Source organism: Bufo gargarizans, chromosome 9 (assembly GCF_014858855.1).
Source record: "Bufo gargarizans isolate SCDJY-AF-19 chromosome 9, ASM1485885v1, whole genome shotgun sequence".
Classification (NCBI taxonomy): domain Eukaryota; kingdom Metazoa; phylum Chordata; class Amphibia; order Anura; family Bufonidae; genus Bufo; species Bufo gargarizans.
In genome coordinates this window covers 163912719-163935712 of record NC_058088.1, presented here as the reverse complement: position 1 = coordinate 163935712, position 22994 = coordinate 163912719, and the positions used below count along the sequence as shown (strand labels likewise).

General features: G+C 47.1%; 1 protein-coding gene across 1 annotated transcript in view; it reads right to left on the bottom strand.

The window, feature by feature from the left end:
* Positions 1-22719, bottom strand: part of ADGRD2 (adhesion G protein-coupled receptor D2) — a 381627-nt gene extending 358908 nt beyond the window's left edge. Inside the window, exons 1-2 of the mRNA XM_044268542.1 lie at positions 22665-22719; positions 17048-17105 (exon numbers count right to left, since the gene is read on the bottom strand). Coding sequence (XP_044124477.1) covers positions 17048-17105; positions 22665-22667 — 61 coding nt within the window. The 5' untranslated portion in view covers positions 22668-22719. The remainder of the gene's footprint in view (positions 1-17047; positions 17106-22664) is intronic.
* Between the last annotated feature and the right edge of the window lie 275 nt (positions 22720-22994).

Below are 22994 nucleotides of genomic sequence, written 5' to 3'. Positions count from 1 at the left end.
AACATTATTTTTCTCAGCAATGCGGGCACATATGAACATGGGACCAACACAAATGCCTTCAGCTGCCAAGTGAACATACAACAGGTCAGCCTGTTTATAGGTACCAATCTGTTGACAGATGCCCTTTAAAGAGGTTGTCCAGTTTTCCCATATAGATGACTTACCCTCAGGATAGGTCATCAATATCAGATTGGCAGGGGGTCTGACTCCTGGTACCCTTGCCGATTAGGTGTTTGAAGAGCATGCTGCAGTTTTTGTCCGGCCGCCTCTCGGCATGTTTGTTTGTTGCGGCTGCATCTCCCGCCTGTCCCCATTATAGTTAAGTGGACTTTATGTGGCACACATGGGCTAGCGTTAGTACGGATGAGCCTGCCGGACCCCGCTAATGCTAATATGAAAGCAGCCTAAATCCCACACATAACTTCCTGCAGGGGCTGAGTCAGGATTATTAACCTCAACAGATCCATACAAAACTATACAGGGTACATTACATAACAAGAACAATTATAAGTACTGAGTTGGACTGTGACCCCATTAATTTGTGAGGCTGCACTGCTACACTGCCATCTTTGGTCGCATGACACTTTTCGCGGCCAAGGTCACTGTGTAGCCCCAGCCTTAAAGGGGTTATCCGGTAATTAATATTGATGACCTGTCCTCTGGATAGGTCATCAATATCATATCAGCAGGTGTCTGACACCTGGGACCCCTGTTGATCAGAAGTTAGTAAGAGGCCGGAGCTGTGAAAGGGGCTGAGCGTGATACCAAGCATATACAATGTATGACCCTGTGCTTGGTAAGCTGCAAGAAGGCCACAGCACTCACAGGAGCACTGGTGCCTTCTCAAAACAGCTGATCCGGGACCCCCACCGATCAGATACTGATGACCTGAGGATAGGCCATCAGTATAAAAATCTTGGAAAACCCTTTTGAGGCTTCATTTATATGGCCATGTGCAGACTGTGAAATGCGGTCCATATGATGACCACATTTCCTGGAACAACCATGGCTCATGTGATCTGTGATGCTGTGAGTTCATAGAAACATAGAAACATAGAATGTGTCGGCAGATAAGAACCATTTGGCCCATCTAGTCTGCCCAATATATCTGAATCCTATGAATAGCCCCGGACCTATCTTATATGAAGGATGGCCTTATGCCTATCCCATGCATGCTTAAACTCCTTCACTGTATTTGCAGCTACCACTTCTGCAGGAAGGCTATTCCATGCATCCACTACCCTCTCAGTAAAGTAATACTTCCTTATATTACTTTTAAACCTTTGCCCCTCTAATTTAAAACTGTGTCCTCTTGTGGTAGTTTTTCTTCTTTTAAATATGCTCTCCTCCTTTACCGAGTTGATTCCCTTTATGTATTTAAAAGTTTCTATCATATCCCCTCGGTTCCAGCCAAACCATGGATCTACAGTCCCATACTCATTTAAGTTCAGGATAACAGATCCATGGATGGGCTGGGACTCACGCCATTATGGGTCACTATGATGCAGTGAGTTTGACTTACACAAGCTAGGTTCAGTCTTGGAAATGTGGCCATCACATGGATTATGCTTCACGGACCACACACAGCCATGGGAAAGCAGCCTTGCCAGGTTTCCCAGAGTTGTGTTACGACACTCTTCTACCCCGCTACAATCTGTTAAGAGCTTTCACCTTGTCATCTGATTTGATTTTACATTATGTCATTCACAAATGTGCGCAAACCATGTTAAATGTAAATTATTGTAATTTCCCATGTTCACCAGCAGGTGGCAGCAATGCGTTGGTAAGGAGTTAGCTACAGTTTAGTACATCTAAGCTGGAATAGTTCATTCCAGCTTAGATCCCCCTCTGTGGAGATGTGGACTATTCCCACAGCCTACACCCTGGGTGGAGAAGAAAGTTAGGGAGGAGTGCAGCCCACCCCCTGCTTGGGGTAGGGTGTGTGTGTTAGGAGCTCCAAGATATAGGGAACAAAGCCAGGACCAAGTCTTGTGCTGAGACATTGATCACAATCCCCAGCCTGAGTCCTGCAGCCTCAGCTGGATGAAGCAAGCAGACAACCTCCAGTTCCAGGAAGAAAGCATTCCCTGTGAATATAACTGTGAGTAAAGTCCAGAGACCTAGGAGAAGCCATATTCCTCCTCAGCTAGTCAGTCCCCATACAGCAGAAGATATAAAGTAGTGCAGAAGCCAAACTCCTGCCACAGTAGAGAGCTAAGAAGCAGACACCCTTTCCTGCAAGCTCCAGGTTGATAGAGCAGAAGATTCATTCCTGCCAACCATTGCTGAAAGCCTGCTGTGACCTACGACCAAAGCTGTACCTTGCTTGGATGAAAGTTATTCTCAGTAAAGACAAGTTTGAACCAAAGGTCTGGATCTCAATTTCTGCTGCAAAATCCCTCTATTACTTCTCCTATCACTACACTTTTTATTGCAAGTGAGCCAGGAGTCAAGCCGTACCCAGGTAGGAGACACCGTTGACACCCTTACCATCACCATACAGAGACATTATAGGCAATCACACCACTCTGGCATTCCTAACCTGGGACGTGCGCTAAAACACCTTGAAAGGGCCCTGTGATAGTACACTGCGCATGCTGCAATTGTCATCACGACAAATACTGAACAGTTTAAACAACCCGTTCCTGGTAGCTGCATTTCTGGTCTGGGCTATGGACAGGACATAATTTCTGCTGTGTTGAGGGCTTGGACTATACCTCTCCCTGGTTCATGCGCATATGAGGTGGATTCAGGAGTAGTTCTTACCCTGTCCATAGCAGTAATGATGTCCTTTACATAGCCCATGTAAAAATCCCGGTAAAGGACGCAATGTTGGTGGAAGTTGAATTTTCAGAAGGTTCCCAGGATGCCAATCCACACAACTTTGGAACTGTGGGGGTCATTTACAAAGACCAGCATTCTACGCTGATCATTATTTCCCCCCTGTGCTGTCGTATAATTCGGACTGGAGCAGTTTTTGCCAACATTTACACTAGCCCCTGGCATGCCCCACTAGACCCTCAATACTTCCAAAACTGGCATAAAAATGACCCCCACTAAGTATGTTACAAACTTACTTCAACAGGTGTTTGCCAGGACCCTGCCACTGGGGCACATTTACTATAGCAGTGATGGTGAACCTTTTACAGACCGAGTGCCCAAACTGCAACCCTAAACCTACTTATTTATCGTAAAGTGCCAACATGGCAATTTAACCTGAATACTACAGTCCAATACAGTATATCTTCCATGTACTTTATCAATAGCTATAATAGCCTGCCTGCATTCAGTGCGCGGCCTGTGCTGTTCATAGTGCGCCCTGCACTGATTAATGGCAGGAAAAGTCTAAGGCATATTGGTACACCATAGACTTTTTCCAGGGCATGGGTGCCCACAGAGAGGGCTCTGAGTGCCACCTCTGGCACCCGTGCCATAGGTTTGCCACCACCGTACTATAGTGTCTGCGTTTGTTTTCAGGAGTAAAAAAGCTGTTTCAGACTTTAATTTTTTTTAAAGTCTAATTTACCAACTGATTTAGCACCTGTTTAGGAGGCATTTGTGCCTTGTTCGTCTAATTTTTATCTTGAGAATAATTTTGGAGTTGTCTTTGTTTTGTGCCTTATTTCCCTTCCCTTATTAGGGCTCATGCACATGACCGTATTTTGGGGTCTGCAAAAAACAGATCCCCCAAAAAATACAGATGACGTCTGTGTGCATTCTGTATTTTGCGGAACAGCTGGCCCCTAATAAAACAATACTATCCTTGTCCGTAATGAGGACAATAATAGGACATGTCCTTTTTTTTTGTAGAATGGAAATACAGACATACGGAAATAAAATGCACATGGAGTAACTTCAGGTTTTTTTGGCAGACTCATTGAAATGAATGGTTCTGCATACACTCCGCAAACCCCCCCTCCCCCCAAAAAAACGGAAAAGACACGGAAAGAAAATACGTTTGTGTGCATTAGCCCTACTCCACTCCGTACCAGGCTTATTTTTCCCATCTGTTTTGAGGGGGATTGTTTTTTTATTTGTTTGCATTGAAATAGGAGCTGCAACTTTTTTCAAGTCATTTGCGCAATTTTTTCATGCACAAACCAATGAGACAACCACTAAAGGTCAGACTTAAGCCAGATACGATTAAACTGATTTATTAAGGGATCATAAATTTGAGACAATTTAAAGACAGGCATTTTAAATACACCTGTCTTTTCTTACAAATTGCACAATGGAAATGGGGCGACCCAACCCCATTTATAAGGCAAGAAATCCCACTTATTAAACCTGACAGGGCACACCTGTGAAGTGAAAACCATTTCAGGTGACTACCTCTTGAAGCTCATCAAGAGAATGCCAAGAGTGTGCAAAGCGGTAATCAAAGTAAAAGGTGGCTACTTTGAAGAACCTAGAATATGACATATTTTCAGTTGTTTCACACTTTTTTGTTATGTATATAATTCCACATGTGTTAATTCATAGTTTTGATGCCTTCAGTGTGAATCTACAATTTTCATGGTCATGAAAATAAAGAAAACTCTTTGAATGAGAAGGTGTGTCCAAACTTTTGGTCTTGTGTGTGTGTATATATATATATATATATATATATATATATATATACACACTCACCTAAAGAATTATTAGGAACACCATACTAATACGGTGTTGGACCCCCTTTTGCCTTCAGAACTGCCTTAATTCTACGTGGCATTGATTCAACAAGGTGCTGATAGCATTCTTTAGAAATGTTGGCCCATATTGATAGGATAGCATCTCGCAGTTGATGGAGATTTGAGGGATGCACATCCAGGGCACGAAGCTCCCGTTCCACCACATCCCAAAGATGCTCTATTGGGTTGAGATCTGGTGACTGTGGGGGCCATTTTAGTGCAGTGAACTCATTGTCATGTTCAACAAACCAATTTGAAATGATTCAAGCTTTGTGACATGGTGCATTATTCTGCTGGAAGTAGCAATCAGAGGATGGGTACATGGTGGTCATGAAGGGATGGATGTGCCGGCATACATACATAATTCCTCTGGGTAGCCATCTTATATGCTTCTGGCATATGTAAAAAAACAGTGAACTCTCATCTTCCTGAAGCCTGGGTCACCTATGATATAGATGGACACTTTTATTACCACTACTCTGTAAGGCCAGCTGTAAAAGGTCATAAAGGCTATACCAGGCCCAGCTCATCCTGTCCTATAAGATAAGATCAGCTCGCTGTCAAGCCTGGCTGGAGCGTGACGTCATTAATTTCCAGGTCTGGTTTGAGGAGAGCTAATAGCCCTTAATTAGCTCTGGGCATAAAACCAGTCCACTTTCATATTTCATTTATGAATCAACTTATGCCCTTTCTGACACCAGATCCAGGCTCTACAGAGTATTGTGGTTAATTGGGTATCAAATATGACTAGAGGATGTGATTCCGTAGCTGACCTATGGGTGGTAGAAGAACTACAGGTCCCAGCATTACCGTGTGTGGTCTCATTCTGTAGGTAAATAAATAAGGATCGCAAATATGTATTCTGTATAAAAATATGCCGACGTATCAAGGAGATACGGGCTTAAGTATAATCCTCATTGTAGGAACTGAACTTTGATGGTGTCATAAAACACTTGGGGGCCAATCCCTAGGCTTCACAGTCACTCTGCTGCCATTGGCTGACAGGAGTAAGTCTCCTGCCCATGGGAGAGTTCATAAAAATCTGTGCACAAGGACAGAGGAGAGAGACCCATGGAACATCACCAGACACTTAATTGGACATTGACGGCATATCCCTGTATCAGAAGAACTTTGAGGGTCTCCCCTGATACATACTGAAAAGGGGTTTGCAAGGATTCAAAAAGGACATATGAACGACCATCTGAAACCCTCCAGAGAAACTAAGTATTCTTTCATCTTTTTCCCTTTCATTTGAACTGTCGTGATTATTTATATTGTTATTATTATGCTGTAGATTTATAGTCATTTTCATTAGATTTGTATGCACTGCTTTTTACCTCTTATTAAAGATTATAAAATCTAAATGGCCAAGTCTTCCATATTCTAAGCTGCTGAACAACGTACCTTGCCTTTGAAGAGACGTTACCAGGTAGTTAGTTAAATTGCATTTAGGAATTGTAGCTGGGGGTGATTGACTGCGGTTGGTCAGTAAGTGATATCCGGATCATCCACTGATCTGTGTGATAGTGAATGACCCGCATAGTCGGCTCGTGGACCGGGAACCCACGTGGTGGCAGTTACCGAAGTGTAGTGGGGGGTGTTAGCCGAATGGTAATACCCCGGTCACGTGAGGTCTCTGTGTGTGCGCAGACTCCGTCACAGACCACTACGTCACAGCTGTGGGATCCGGTGCGATCGGATCCATAGTTCGTGACATTTTCTGGTGGCAGCTTACGGGATTCTGTATGCTTAGAATATTAGTGCATGAAGTTATGTCCATAACTCTGTACTAAAGGATTGAAAAATTCTGGAAGACGAAGCACAGTGCATTAGTTTTGATAGAATAATAATTCACGACAGTACCCTCCCCTCTCTCTTGTTTTCTGTCCTATCTTTTATTTGGCAATAATGTCCGAATCCGTGAATTATGACGTCCTGAGCGTGGCTGATATCACAGCTCTGTGTGAGCACAAAGGCATCCAAGTATATGGGAAAAATAAGACTGTCCTCATCCAGGAGTTATGTGCACGGAGGAGTCAAGAGTCATCCCTGCAGGATTCAGAGAATGGAGGAGACTCAGGTGCCCCTGAGCCAGGTGACCCCTTCCAGAATGAGGATGATGAACTGGGAGGAGGACAGCCTGCTGGGGCTTGCAGTCCTCTAGCTGGACATAACTCTGTCTCTATGCCATCCCAAAATGGTCTGGACCAACTAATGCTCAGTAACCCGGACTTATATTTTCGGCTGCTGGAGGCACGTCGGGCAGAGCGCAAGGCTGAGCTCGAGGCTGCAGAGCGCAAGGCTGAGCTCGAGGCTGCAGAGCGTAAGGCTGAGCTCGAGGCTGCAGAGCGTAAGGCTGAGCTCGAGGCTGCAGAGCGCAAGGCTGAGCGCGAGGCTGCAGAACGGGAAGCTGTCCGCAGGCATGAACTGGACCTGGCCCGAGTACAGCTTCAGGGGTCCGACCGGCATGCCACATCCATAGGCCCATCCCTGATGGTCAAGCCAAAACTGCCTGTGATGGAGTCTGAGAACTGTGACATTGATCTTTTCCTGCATGCTTTTGAAACCTCATGCCAGCAGTACCAGGTACCAGAGCCACAGTGGGCGGGACATCTAATGTCCGCACTGAAGGGCAAAGCTATGGAGGCCCTGGTCGGACTACCATTAGCAGAGCGTACCAGTTACGCGGTCATCAAAAAGGCTATTCTGGTCAAGTACCAGCTGACTCCAGAGACTTACCGTTTACGGTTCCGGTCCCTGCGGAGAGGGCCCGGAGATACTTTTATGGACCATCTGGGCAAGTTGCAGACCACCTTCCAACAGTGGTCTGATCCCCTCACAGAGGACACCAAGCAGTCCCTGGCGGATCTGATGGTCCGAGAACAGTTTGTCTCCAATTGCCCCACAGATGTGCAAAAATATGTATGTGAGCACAAGCCGAAGAGTGCGCGAGAGGCTGCCGAGCTAGCCGATGAATATGTCGCCATGCCCAGCACTCGGGCATTCAAAGACACTCTGTCCCGTCTGGGAGGAACCTCTTCATCTGCTTCTTCCTCCCGGCCAGCTTTGTCGATTCCTGTCCGGCGACCCTTTCACAGGACTGCACAAAGACCGGAAGGAGTCAAGCCAGCACCGACAGACGTGCGCAAGTGCTATGCGTGCGGCAAGCCAGGACACCTCAGGCACTCGTGCCCGGAGAAGAAGACAGCACCCCCTGGCAAGCTTGCCCGCAACCCATCATCTGTGCTGTTAGTGAATGGAGCTGCAAGACACACCACAGACAACCTACAGTCGGTTACTGTGGGCAACCGGTGCACCACAGGCTTCCGCGATACAGGAGCCGAAGTGACACTAGTTCGGCCTGAACTAGTGGATGACGCAGACCTTATTCCCGGCAAAAGCCTCACCATCACAGAAGTTGGGGGGTGAGCCCTAATGTTCCCCTAGCTCGTGTTTTCCTTGATTGGGGGGCTGGGAGTGGAGTAAGGGAGGTGGGAGTCTCTGCGGAGAGCCCCACAAATGTTTTATTAGGCACTGACCTAGGACGATTGGTCTCGTGCTACGTGCCCCCTGGAAGCACACAGGACTCACCCGTCCCTATGGAGGTCCCTGGACATACCGAGGTACTGTGCAAGGATGTTTGCGTAACATCAGATAACCTTGGGGATGGACCGCGGGAGGTGGGGTGTGTGGGAGCAGTTCTCCTATGACAGGAGATGTAGAGGGGATGGCGGGTGTATGTACACAGGTAGCGGACATGTGTTTAACTGATTCAAGTTGTGCAAATGTTAAATGTGATGACATTATTGTGCCTGTGTTGCCCGTCACTCGCAGGGCTGCAAAAGCCGCAGCGGAACGCTCCATTGGGGAAGAGCAAGTGGAAGTGTCCCCTTCCACCGGTTTGGACCCCGTGGACTTAACCGCGTCAGAGCCTCAGCCACTGTCCCTGTTCGCCACAGGACAGCTGGCTGGGACTTGTAGTGCCGCCTTTGAGCAGGCCCTGCGAGATGACCCTACCTTGGAGCAGCTAAGAGGGTTAGCTGCCAGCCCTCCCACTGAGGGAGACAAATACAGAGTGTGTTGGGACAATGGGAAACTGTATAAGGAGGACATCTCCCACAGTGACAGTAGGGTGGGGCCACTCAAGAGGCAGCTCATTGTACCTGTGCAGTTCAGGGAACAATTACTGCAAGTGGCTCATGAGATCCCCTTAGCTGGTCACCTGGGAATAACCAAAACAAAGTCCCGGGTGATGCAGAATTTTTTCTGGCCAGGCCTCGGGGCAGATGTCGCCAAGTACTGCAGGTCCTGCGACACCTGTCAGCGAGTTGGCAAAGCAGGAGACCGTCACCGAGCTCCATTGAATCCCTTACCGATAATTGATGAACCCTTCAGGAGGGTGGCCGTGGACATCATTGGTCCACTGGCCATCCCCAGCAGTTCGGGTAAACGGTTCATATTAACCCTGGTGGATTACGCGACTCGCTACCCGGAAGCAGTGGCGTTATCCTCCATTAGGGCGGACAAGGTTGCAGACGCCCTGCTGGGGATCTTCACGAGAGTGGGGTTTCCAGCTGAGCTTCTCAGCGACCAAGGACCTCAATTCATGTCTGAACTAATGCAGGGGTTCTGTAGGAAAATACAGGTGAACCATATCGTAGCCAGCCTTTACCACCCAAAAACAAATGGCCTCTGTGAGCGCTTCAACGAGACGTTGAAGCAGATGCTGAAGACGTTCGTGGAGGCGCAAGGGAAGGACTGGGAACGATATCTACCTCACCTGCTATTTGCCTACAGAGAGGTTCCCCAGGAGTCAACCGGGTTTTTGCCCTTCGAACTCCTGTATGGTTGACGAGTAAGAGGTCCCCTAGACCTAATCAGAGAGTCTTGGGAAGGCAAGGTTGCCGGAACTGAAGTCTCTGTAGTAGACTATGTCCTCAGGTTCCGAGACAAAATGGAGTCGCTGGTAGGTCTGGTACAGGAGAATATGGTGCAGGCCCAAAGCAAACAGAAGCAGTGGTATAACCGCACTGCCCGAGAGAGAATCTACCAGGAGGGGCAGAAGGTCTATGTCCTGCTGCCAATGCGGCAAAACAAACTGCAAGCTGCATGGGAAGGGCCGTACCCCATTGTCAAATGTCTGAGTAAGGTAAATTATGTGGTGGGCCTTGGAGAGGGAGGTAGGAGACAGAAGACGTTTCACATCAACATGCTCAAGGAGCATCACGAGAGAACGCCACATGTTATGCCGGTTTGCAGCCTGCCCGAAAGGGAGGAGGCCGACCCCCCTACTAGATCTGCTAGCTGACACTCGAGAGTTGGAGGTGGAATTAACCCTCAACCCTCAACTCTCGTCCCAGCAGAGATCTCAGCTTTTAGAAGTGTTGACGGCTCACCGTGACACTTTTACAGGGAAACCCGGGAGAACTCACCTTGCAGTCCATCATGTGGACACAGGTACACATGCTCCCACAAAGCAGTCCGCCTACCGTGTCTCAATGGAGGTCCAGGCAGACCTCAGGAGGGAGATCGAGGAAATGAAGCAGCTCGGGGGTCATTCAGAAATCCCACAGCGCTTGGGCCTCACCGGTGGTTCTGGTCCCGAAGAAAGATCAGACAACCAGGTTCTGTGTGGATTATCGGAAACTGAATGCCATCACAACCTCGGATGCTTACCCCATGCCCAGGATTGATGAACTGTTAGATAAGTTGGCAGGAGCCAGCTACCTGACAATCATGGACCTGAGCAGGGGGTATTGGCAGATTCCCCTGACCTCGGAGGCTCAGGAGAAGTCGGCCTTCATCACCCCTTTCGGCTTATACGAATTTACTGTAATGCCGTTTGGGATGAAGAATGCGCCAGCCACCTTTCAAAGGCTTGTGAATGACTTGCTGGAAGGACTAGAAGAATGTGCTGTCGCCTATTTAGACGACATTGCCGTGTATAGCCCCACGTGGAAGGAGCATCTGGTGCACCTGTCGCAAGTACTGGACAAACTTGCTGCGGCTGGACTAACTGTTAAGCCTAGCAAGTGCCAGCTGGGCATGAATGAGGTCACTTACTTAGGCCACAGAGTAGGAGGAGGCACACTGAGGCCTGAAATAGAGAAGGTGAAAGCCATTACGAGATGGCCAACACCTCTCACCAAGAAGCAGGTCATGTCTTTCTTGGGAACGGCCGGGTACTATAGGAAGTTCATCCCGAACTATAGCGCCCTGGCCAAGCCTCTGACAGACTTGACCAAGAAGAAGCTGCCCAGGATGGTGTCATGGACGCCGGAATGCGAGCAAGGCTTCCAGGCCCTGAAGGATGCACTAGCCAGTGCTCCTGTGCTTCAGGCCCCAGATTTCACGCGGAAGTTTGTGGTCCACACGGATGCTTCCGCCTTTGGTCTGGGTGCAGTCCTGAGTCAGGTGAACCAGGCCGGGGAGGAGCATCCTGTACTATACCTGAGCCGTAAGTTACTGGCCAGGGAGACCAGCTACTCCACAATAGAGAAGGAGTGTTTAGCTATTGTGTGGTCCCTGCAAAAGCTACAACACTACTTGTATGGACGCAATTTCACAGTGATCACTGATCACAATCCCCTCAGCTGGTTGGCACGTCTCGCAGAAGACAATGCGAAACTGCTGAGATGGAGCCTGATTTTGCAGCAGTACAACTTCACCGTGCAGCACAGAAAAGGTAGTTTACATGGAAATGCCGACGGGTTGTCGCGGCAGGGAGAATCGGCCGGAGATGGCTGGGTTGCTGTGGAATAGGCTTGTGGCCATTTCCCCAGGCAACCTTTTAAAAGAGGGAGGTGTGCCGGCATACATACATAATTCCTCTGGGTAGCCATCTTATATGCTTCTGGCATATGTAAAAAAACTGTGAACTCTCATCTTCCTGAAGCCTGGGTCACCTATGATATAGATGGACACTTTTATTACCACTACTCTGTAAGGCCAGCTGTAAAAGGTCATAAAGGCTATACCAGGCCCAGCTCATCCTGTCCTATAAGATAAGATCAGCTCGCTGTCAAGCCTGGCTGGAGCGTGACGTCATTAATTTCCAGGTCTGGTTTGAGGAGAGCTAATAGCCCTTAATTAGCTCTGGGCATAAAACCAGTCCACTTTCATATTTCATTTATGAATCAACTTATGCCCTTTCTGACACCAGATCCAGGCTCTACAGAGTATTGTGGTTAATTGGGTATCAAATATGACTAGAGGATGTGATTCCGTAGCTGACCTATGGGTGGTAGAAGAACTACAGGTCCCAGCATTACCGTGTGTGGTCTCATTCTGTAGGTAAATAAATAAGGATCGCAAATATGTATTCTGTATAAAAATATGCCGACGTATCAAGGAGATACGGGCTTAAGTATAATCCTCATTGTAGGAACTAAACTTTGATGGCGTCATAAAACACTTGGGGGCCAATCCCTAGGCTTCACAGTCACTCTGCTGCCATTGGCTGACAGGAGCAAGTCTCCTGCCCATGGGAGAGTTCATAAAAATCTGTGCACAAGGACAGAGGAGAGAGACCCATGGAACATCACCAGACACTTAATTGGACATTGACGGCATATCCCTGTATCAGAAGAACTTTGAGGGTCTCCCCTGATACATACTGAAAAGGGGTTTGCAAGGATTCAAAAAGGACATATGAACGACCATCTGAAACCCTCCAGAGAAACTAAGTATTCTTTCATCTTTTTCCCTTTCATTTGAACTGTCGTGATTATTTATATTGTTATTATTATTCTGTAGATTTATAGTCATTTTCATTAGACTTGTATGCACTGCTTTTTATCTCTTATTAAAGATTATAAAATCTAAATGGCCAAGTCTTCCATATTCTAAGCTACTGAACAACGTACCTTGCCTTTGAAGAGACGTTACCAGGTAGTTAGTTAAATTGCATTTAGGAATTGTAGCTGGGGGTGATTGACTGCGGTTGGTCAGTGATATCCGGTTCATCCACTGATCTGTGTGATAGTGAATGACCCGGATAGTCGGCTCGTGGACCGGGAACCCACGTGGTGGCAGTTACCGAAGTGTAGTGGGGGGTGTAAGCCGAATGGTAATACCCCGGTCACTTGAGGTCTCTGTGTGTGCGCAGACTCCGTCACAGACCACTACGTCACAGCTGTGGGATCCGGAGCGATCGGATCCATAGTTCGTGACAATGGACATGGTCAGAAACAATGCTCAGGTAGCCCGTGGCAGTTAAACTATGGCCAATTGGCACTAAGGGGCCTAAAGTGTGCCCAGAAAACATCCCCCACACCATTACACCACCACCACCAGCCTGCACAGTGGTAACAAGGCATGATGGATACATGTTCTCATTCTGTTTACGCCAAATTTGGACTTTACCATTTGAATGACTCAACAGAAATCGAGACTCATCAGACCAGGCAACATTTTTCCAGTCTTCAACAGTCCAATTTTGGTGAGCTCGTGCAAATTGTAGCCTCTTTTTCCTATTTGTAGTGGAGATGAGTGGTACCCGGTGGGGTCTTCTGCTGTTGTAGCCCACCTTTCTTTCCTATTCTAACATTCAGTTTGGAGTTCAGGAGATTGTCTTGACCAGGACCACAACCCTACATGCATTGAAGCTACTGCCATGTGATTGGTTGACTAGATAATCGCATTAATTAGAAATAGAACAGGTGTTCCTAATAATTCTTTAGGTGAGTGTATATATATATATATGCATAAAAAAATATATAGAACATGTTGTGATTTTTCCTGAATGCAGAAATGATGTGTGAAATGAATTGATCAGGATTCAGCCCGGATGCTATGCGTTTGCTTCACGAATCGCACACTGACAGAAAACTTGCTCATGTGAAAGAGTCCTATGGCCACATAGTAAGGTTTTCTGGTGTAGTTTTGGAACCCAAAACCAAGAGTGAATGAAAAAAAAGAGAAGTTTCATCTGTCCTTTATACATTTTCTTCTTTCATGATGTAATGTCCCAGAGTGCTATTACCACTACTTTTGGCGCCTTGCTACTTTCTCCTATGTGCCCTGGATGTAATTGCGGCGGCGGACAGTAGGAGATGAGCGCTTCCATTGTGGAAGCGCTCATCTCCATATTCATCTGTATCGCCGTCCTCAGGACAGCGATACAGATGGCTGTGCTGTGGGGCAAGGGAGAGAGAGGCGTGTCCCTCCCCTGTTCTTCTGATAGGCCGCAGGCACTAATGCCCGCAGCCTATAAGAGGCCGGCTCAGGCAGCGTGATGACGTCATTATCATCGCGCCGTCTGAGCCGGGCAGCACACAGCAGGGACACAGGCTGGAAGAGGCCTGCATCGCTGCTGATGGAGGTAAGTAGTGGTTTGTTTTTTTTTCTTTGCGGGGGGAGCTGGCACTATGGGGGGGCTGGCACTATGGCTATGGGGGAGCTGGCACTATGGCTATGGGGGGAGCTGGCACTATGGTGAGGGCTTGCACTATAGGGGGAGCTGGCACTATACGGGGGCTGGTACTATTGTGGACCTAGCACTATGGGGGGGGGCTGGCACTATGGGGGGGGGCTGGCACTATGGGGGGCTGGCACTATGGCTATGGGGGAGCGGGAACTATGGCTATGGGGGGAGCTGGCACTATGGGGGGAGCTGGCACTATGGGGAGGGCTTGCACTATAGGGGGAGCTGGCACTTAGGGGGCTGGCACTATGGGGGAGCTAGCACTATGGGGGCTGGCACTATGGGGGGGAGCTAGCACTATGTGGGGGCTAGCACTATGGGGGGCTGGCACTATAGGGGGGTACTAATGCCTGCAGCCTATCAGAGGCCGGCTCAGGCAGCGCGATGACGTCATTATCATTGCGCCGCCTGAGGCGGGCAGCACACAGCAGGGACACAGGCTGGAAGAGGCCTGCATCGCTGCTGATGGAGGTAAGTAGTGGTTTGTTTGTTTTTGCTTTGCAGGGGGAGCTGGCACTATGGGGGAGCTGGCACTATGGCTATGGGGGGAGCTGGCACTATGGGGAGGGCTTGCACTATAGGGGGAGCTGGCACTATACGGGGGCTGGCACTATGGGGGAGCTAGCACTATGGGGTGCTGGCGCTATGGGGGGGCTGGCACTATGGGGGGATCTGGCACTATGGGGGGGCTGGCACTATGGCTATGGGGAGCGGGAACTATGGCTATGGGGGGAGCTGGCACTATGGCTATGGGGAAGTGGGGGCTCTAAAGGGGCCTTTTTTATTGGCACATTATTGGGGGCACTATGGCATTTGGTGGCACTAAGGGGGCATTTTTTACTGGCAGGTTATGGGAGGCACTATAGGGGAGAGTGGCACTATGGGGCATTATTTGGGGGCACTATGGGGGAGTGGAGCACTATTGGGGCATATGGTGGCACTAAGAAGGGGCATTTTTTACTGGCACATTGTGGGGGAGAGGAGCACTATAGGGGCATCTGCTGGGGGCACTAAGAAGGGGCATTTTTTTTACTGGCATATTATGGGGAACACTATGGAGAAGGGGGAGAGGAGCACTATGAGGGCCTTTACTGGGGCACTATATAGGGGTATTTTATACTGGCATACATTATGGGGACATTGGCTCAAGCGGGGGTATTTCATGTACTGTCATATTTGGGGATTTTGGGGAGCACTGTTACTTTGGGGGCACCCTGGCATAGTATCAGCTTAGCAACAATTATTTTTGGGGGACATTATCTTTATACTATTAGTGTCTGGGCGCAGTTATTTTTTAGAGCACTGTGTGCCAATAATTGTTGAAGGGGGCACTATCTGTGTGGTAGTAGTATTTCCAGAGGGACTGTTTCTGCAGTATAGTATTGGGGGTGGCAGGAAAGGGTGTTCAGAAGATGTGAAGATGATGGAAATGTGGGAAACTAATGTCTGTTTGTCAATCTCTGCAGAGACGGGAGATGGCAGAAAAATCATCATAGCGGTCTGGTCTGAATGGAGAAGATAAAGAAAGAGAACGTCTACAACAAAGGTGACATCACTGGATGTAAGAGGTATGGGGCGCTATGTAGGAGAGGAGATGCTCCGGTTCCTCCCCCTGCCATTTGCAGAAGGAGGATTCAGAGCTGGGTGAGGATAGCGAAAGGGGGCAGCAGGCCACGGGCGGGTGGCGGATGATGGGGGGGAACCACAGGCCTTGAGCAGGATCTGGGGAGGGAGGAGAGCGGAGGAGCTTCCTGGCTGTAGCCTGCTGTTTATTGTATAATGTGAAGCAGGCAGTGCAGCCAGGACAGGCCCTCCCCTCTCCGTATGATGTGTAGAGACAGGCCTCAACTATAGAATGTTAGCTATACAGTGTTTGTTGGGAGTGGCCTAGTATATATAGGAGGGGCTTTAATAATGGGCGGGGCTAAAATGGGCCACTTGACAGGATTTTCCCCCCAGGACTAAGCCTGCCAGCCCTCCCCTGCCCCTGCTAGGGGAAGGCAGCAGGCCTAGTCCTGTCTGGACAGGTTCTGTTAGTCCTACGCCAGCCTTATCTGGAGGTTGTGCACACCCAAACCTAAGTGAGCTTGAGGTACTCTATAGCCAGGACAAGAAGTTCCTAGGATTCAAGTAAGAGACAGACTACAGCTAAACTAAGTTCCAGCAGCATAGCAAAGCTGAGATAGTTGCAGAGAAGTAATTGCCTGCCAGATTATGCCAATACCTGCTGATGACCAAGATGCCGTTTGGAAACTGTAATGCCAAAAGCTGCTGATGACCAAGATGCCGTTTGGAAACTGTTTGGATCACCATTTATGCCATGTAAAAGCAACTGTTGAACGTTACTACAAGTCTGGACTCCATTTATTGTACTTATTCATCATCCAAGTTCACCTACCCCTTTTTGCACTGCTTTGGACCACATCACGTCTGGGATCCAAAGATATCCAGGTAGGAACACTGTGACATGTGTATATAACATCTACATAGACCGTAGGCCATCCCTGCACACTCTGGGAATCCTACCCTGGGTACTAACATTACCATCTGTAAAGGGTACTCCATGTCCTCATTGCTTAACTGTAACCGGCATCATGTTTACTTGCTCTATAAGAGGGACATATTTCGTAGAAACCTCCCAAGGGGCAAGGGATACCCCAGGTGTGGCAAGTGGGCCCGTTGCAATGATCCATTCCTGATTTTGGCCTCCAAAACTGCATTCAGAGACACAATGGTGTGGCCGTACTGTTAAAACCCACATTTAAGGACAGTTACGTCCTTATAAACCGTATAAAAGCTTCACCCTGACTGCCTACACTGCCTGTAGTGAGAGCTTACCGCTCACAGAGGCATTGCTCCCGGCGGCTGCTTCATTAGTCAGCATGCCAGGAGTGCAGGGAGAAATTCATTCAAAACTAATACTATATCAAAGAAAAATGGAGCAAGAACCTACCTGCAACACTTGTCTGGTTTGCTTCAACTTTATTCCAGCACGTGCAAACACCACACACCTGTGATGAGATGGATAAAAATGAATGAAATATCCAAAGGCTGGGTTCTCACATTCAGGTATATTGATGCAGTTTTTGAAGCCAGAACAAGAATCATAAATGGAGAGAAAGTATAAGGCCGCTTTCAGACGAGCAAGTTGCACACTCCTGACTCGCTGTGCGAGTATAGGACTGCTCCCGTCCTGACCTCCCAGTACTAACAGGTCGCATAGCATTATACTGATTTATTATGCTATGTAAGGGGTCATGCACATGACCGTATGTATTATAAGGTCCTCAAAAAACGGATCCACAAAAAATACAGATGACTTCCGTGTGCATTCCGTATTTTGTGGAATGGAACAGCTGGTCCCTAATAATGTGGACAATAATAGGACATGTTGTATTTTTTTGTGAAACAGAAATATGGACATACGGAAACAGAATGCACATGGAGTACCTTTTTTTTGCGGACCCATTGAAATGAATGGTTCCTCATACAGTCCGCAAAAAAAAACAAAAAAAAAACAGAACTGACAAGGAAATAAAATACATTCGTGTGCATGAGCCCTTAGATGTTTGGAATGTATTGCATAACACTGACATCATGCTATCAGTGTTATCCAATACATTCCAGACCTCTAAGGGTTACATAGCATTATAAATTAGTATAATGCTATGCAAAGCTGTCTTATGCCTCTTTCACACGAACGTGTGTGTCCCGTGGCCGTGCTGCGAACCGCAAATCGCGATCCTATTCATTTCAAGTTCTATCTTTTTGCGCAACGAAAGCACGGAACGGAACCCCACGGAAGCACTCCATAGTACTTCTATAGGGTTCCGTTCTGTGCTTCCGTTCTGTTCTGCACCACATCCGGATTTACGGACCCATTCGGACTAAAAGTCCAGCCGCCTCTCGGCGTGCACTGCCGTGCTGCCGCCGTAACTCCGCCCCCACACCCATTATAGTCAATGGGGACGAACTGGCAGTCCGGGGGCACACGTGAACTAGCAGCAGGACGGATCCGACAGGCTGTTCACCCGCCGGAACAACCTGCCGGACTCCCCTGCCGCTAGTGTGAAACTAGCCTAAGGCTATTTTCACACTAGCGCGAGTGATTCAGCAGGCTGTTCCAGTATTGCCGGAAGCTAGAACGTCACTGTCTGGCCCCATTAACTATAATGGGAATCGGCGGAAATTTGGCCAATATGCAAAGAATCAACTGGAAGAAAAACGCTGTGCATTGGGTGGAGTTAGAGGCAAGGCTTAGTATTATAAGATTTGCCACAGCGTGCTACACACGACGCTGCTATTCTCCCTCCATGTCGTTTTGGAGGTGTGATTGTACCTGATATTTTCTAAGGCTACTTTCACACTAGCGTTGTTTGAATCCGGCGTTCAATTCCGACACCGGAACTGCCCCGCCGGATCCGGAAAAACTTGTGAAAACGGATCACATTTGAATCCTGATCAGGATTTTGATCACAATGAAAAAATGCATTGGAAAAAACGGATCCGCCATTTATGGAGTTTAACTTTTTTTTCAAATTTTTCAGGTTTAACATGCAAAAGCCGGATCCGGTTTGCCGGAACACACAGCGTTAATGCAAGTCATGGGTGTTCAGTCAAAGTGTTCAGGATTTTTGGCCGAAGGTAAAAATACAACATGCTACGGTTTTCTGAAAAGCCTGATCGGTCAAAAAGACTGAACTGAAGACATCCTGATGCATCCTGAACGGATTGCTCTCCATTCAGAATGCATTAGGATAAAACTGATCAGTTCTTTTCCGGATTTGAGCCCCTAGGACGGAACTCAGCGCCGGAAAAGAAAAACACTAGTGTGAAAGTACCCTTAACTAGGCCTATAAGTACACAGCCAACTATTTCCAGGGGAATCGGTGAAATGAAAGCACTACATCGGGGGTGCATTTAAAAAACGATCTTTATGTTTAGGTGACGGTGGAAAGTCTTGCTACAGAGGTAGGGTGGCCAGACGTCCGGTTTTCTGGCTCCCTGTCCTCCGCCCAGAGCAGGCCCTGGACAGACACAGGGATGTCCAACCTTTCAGTAGCTCACACTCAGACAGCAGCACTGAGCTGTCTGAGTGTGAGCTGCAGCAACTGACTGAGACTTCTCTCACCCCCAGTCAGTCACTAGAGCCGCAGACATGGCTCCCTGCGGCTGACTGAGGGAGAGAAAAGCACCCCGGCTGGCCCTAGCTCACCTTCCATTCAGAAAGTTCTTCCCCCTCCTCCCCCCATTTTTATCTTGGCTGGCTATGCGGGCTAGGCTTCACTGAGGTGGGAGTGGTTTATCAGTTTGGGGCGTGGCAAAGGAACTGCACCAAGAATGGTTTAATTCCCAGGTTACAAAGGTGCATCTGCCAAGACCTGTGATGACATGTCCTTCAACCCCTAAAAGCAAGGACTAGAAGTGGACAATGAGCTCTGCAGGGATCCATAGAGACTGGAATGAAGTGGTAAGAGGAGGTCCTCCACTTTTATCTTCATTTTACAAGGTACAGTGTGTACAGAAATATATAACATACAGTGGTGTACAGATATGTGAGGCGCAAGGTAGAATAGATGTAGTGTGTACGGCTATATAGTATATACAGCAGTGTATGGATATGTGAGGTATAATAGATGCAGTGTATACATAGATATAGTATATAAAGCAGTATATTGGTATTTTAGGTACAAGGTAGAATAGATGCAGTCTGTACAGATATATATGGGGTCATTTATCAAACTGGTGTAACGTAGAACTGGCCTAGTTGCCAATAGCAACAAATCAGATTCCACCTTTCATATTCCAAAGGCGTTGGTGGAATCTGATTGGCTGTTTATGGGCAACTAGGCCAGTTCTACTTTGCACCAGTTTGATAAATGACCCCAATAGTATATACAGTGGTGTACTGACATGTGAGGTACGAGGTATAAAAAATGCAGTGTGTCCAGGCATACAGTATATACAGCAGTATACTGATATATGAGGTATAATGAATGCAGTGTGTACAGATGTGTAGTATATACAGCAGTGTACAGATATGTTAGGTATGAGCTGTAATTTATACCTCACATATCAGTACACTGCTGTATATACTATATACCTTTACACACTGCATCTATTCTACCTTCTACCTCACATATCAATACACTGCAGTATATACTATATACCTGTACACACTGCATCTTGTATACCTCACATATCAATACACTGCTGTATATACTATATACCTGTACACACTGCATCTATTATACCTCGTACCTCACATATCAATACACTGCTGTATATACTATATACCTGTACACACTGCATCTATTATACCTTATACCTCACATATCAATACACTGCTGTATATACTATATACCTGTACACACTGCATCTATTATAACAGCCAGGCCTGTTTTGTAATCCCAGTCCGGCACTGATGGCACACAATATAACACGCAGGAACATGCACAGTTCATGGAGCAAAGGTAAGGCCAGGAATGGGTATTGGGATGTGCTATAAATGGGGCATGGGGGTTCAACTAAAATGCTTGCTATGGGGCCCAATGATTTCTTTGTACGCCCCTGATTCCACTGGAATAAATGTAGGTGCAGTGTCCCAATCAGTAATGGTCGTGGGCACTTCAAACTTCTGTATATGCCTAATGTATTTCTGTATATAACTGTAAATTCCTTATAACAGGCTGTTTCAGAGGAGTGTGTCATTACATCTATTCACCCCCAGGTGGTGCTGGTACCACATATACAGTGGATATAAAAAGTCTACACACCCCTGTTAAAATGTCAGGTTTCTGTGATGTAAAAAAAATTAGACAAAGATAAATCATTTCAGAACTTTTTCCACCTTTAATGTGACCTATAAACCGTACCACTCAATTGGAAAACAAACTGAAATCTTTTAGGTAGAGGGAAGAAAAAATATAAGAATAAAATAATATGGTTGCATAAGTGTGCAGTAAATACTTTGTTGAAGCACCTTTTGATTTTATTACAGCACTCAGTCTTTTGGGGTATGAGTCTATCAGCATGGCACATTTTGACTTGGCAAAATTTGCCCACTATTCTTTGCAAAAACACTCCAAATCTGTCAGATTGCGAGGGCCTTTCCTGTGCACAGCTCTCGGATCGGATTCAGGTCTGGGCTCTGGCTGGGCCATTCCAAAACTTTAATCTTCTTCTGGTGAAGCCATTCCTTTGTTGATTTGGATGTATGCTTTGGGTCGTTGTCATGCTGAAAGATGACGTTCCTCTTTATGTTCAGCTTTCTAGCAAAAGCCTGAAGGTTTTGTGCCAATATTGACTGGTATTTGGAACTGTTCATAATTCCCTCTAGCTTAAAGGGGTTTTGCACTTTGTTTAAACTGTTCGCATCCGTTGCTCCGTTCCGTGGCCCCGCAAAAAAATATAACATGTCCTATTCTTGTCCGCAAAACGGACAAGAATAGGCAGTTATATCAATGGCTGCAGGTTCCGTTCCGCAAATTGCAGAAGGCACACGGGCGGCTTCAGTTTTTTGCGGATCTGCGGTTTGCGGACGGCAAAAAACGTCACAGAAACCTGACATTTTAACAGGGGTGTGTAGACTTTTTGTATCCACTGTATATAGGTGAGGGTGTGCTAATGCAGTGTTGAAGGAACAGGAGAACAGAAGAAAGGAAGTTAAGCTGAGGAGAAGGGAGGAAGCTAATGGAGGAGGTGAACTGGAAAAGTCCAATATGTAGCTGCCACTTTAACCCCTTGTCCCTGATCAAGCTGAGGGAGCGTGGACAAATTTCTTACAGCTACCTAGCACAGACCAGAGAGTCAATGTATGGATATGAAGCAAGTCTAGTGGAGATAGGAGCAGTATTAGTTTATGGACTCCACAGCACCTGTGACCGGGAGAAGCCTAAAAGCACCTGGACACAGCCGGACGACTAGGCGCAAAGCTGTCCATTACCACATGCCTCTAGGGACATTGTGAACCAGAGTTTAGGAAAGCATCCTCTACAAATAATGGAGCAGAAGTTTTTGCCTGCCCATAGGGGGACAGCTCTGGGGATTGCTAATTATAATTATATCCAGTACCTGATTGCTAGAGTGTGGATAAAGTCTAGACAGATATAGAGAGAAGGAGAACTCCTCAAGTTACAATTGCCAAGCCTGTTACAAGGATTACAGCCAAGCTAAAATTTGGATTATTACTTTTGCTATCTAAATGAACTGTACTGACTACCCTGAGACAATTGATCAAGTCAAAGTTCTGTTGTTTACAACCATTGAGTCCTCATCCTTTCTACCACCTTCCTTTGCACCTAATGGTGCTGGCGTCACGAACACCAGGGACCCTGCCTCCAAGGCACCTAAAAACCTATTCCACCAAGGGCACCTCAACCACCATCTGGCGGAAATCCTTGGACAACAGAGGGTGCCCGGAAGGAACTGTAGCTGTCCTTCTCTTCACTGCACGCCGGCCCAGGGAGCACTACTAACCGTGAGTAAAACAACTACTACCCCCATCGGCCCACAGTACCTCACCTCACATGTTGCCCCTGCAGCCCGGACGCTGCATATGCCCAACTTACCATCAAGACGATGAACAGAATCTCCAGGAGGTCAACAACTGCAGAGACAAATCCTTGTGCTCTCATGCTAGGGAAAATATAAGAAAATATAAAAAAAAGTTACTGTACATGTAAAACCAGGAGCAAATCCTAAGACCTCACAATAAAATACACATTAAAGAATTAAGGGAATGTTAATGAAAACATACTTCTAGAAGAACTGAACAATGCTCTCCTGGAATGTCCAGTCTTCTACTGAGTAAGGTCAGGTGGATAACCTGCATTTCAGCCTTACTACTTACTTTTTCTTTCAAAGAACAAGATGCTGGAGAAAAACAAATCAAAGCTACA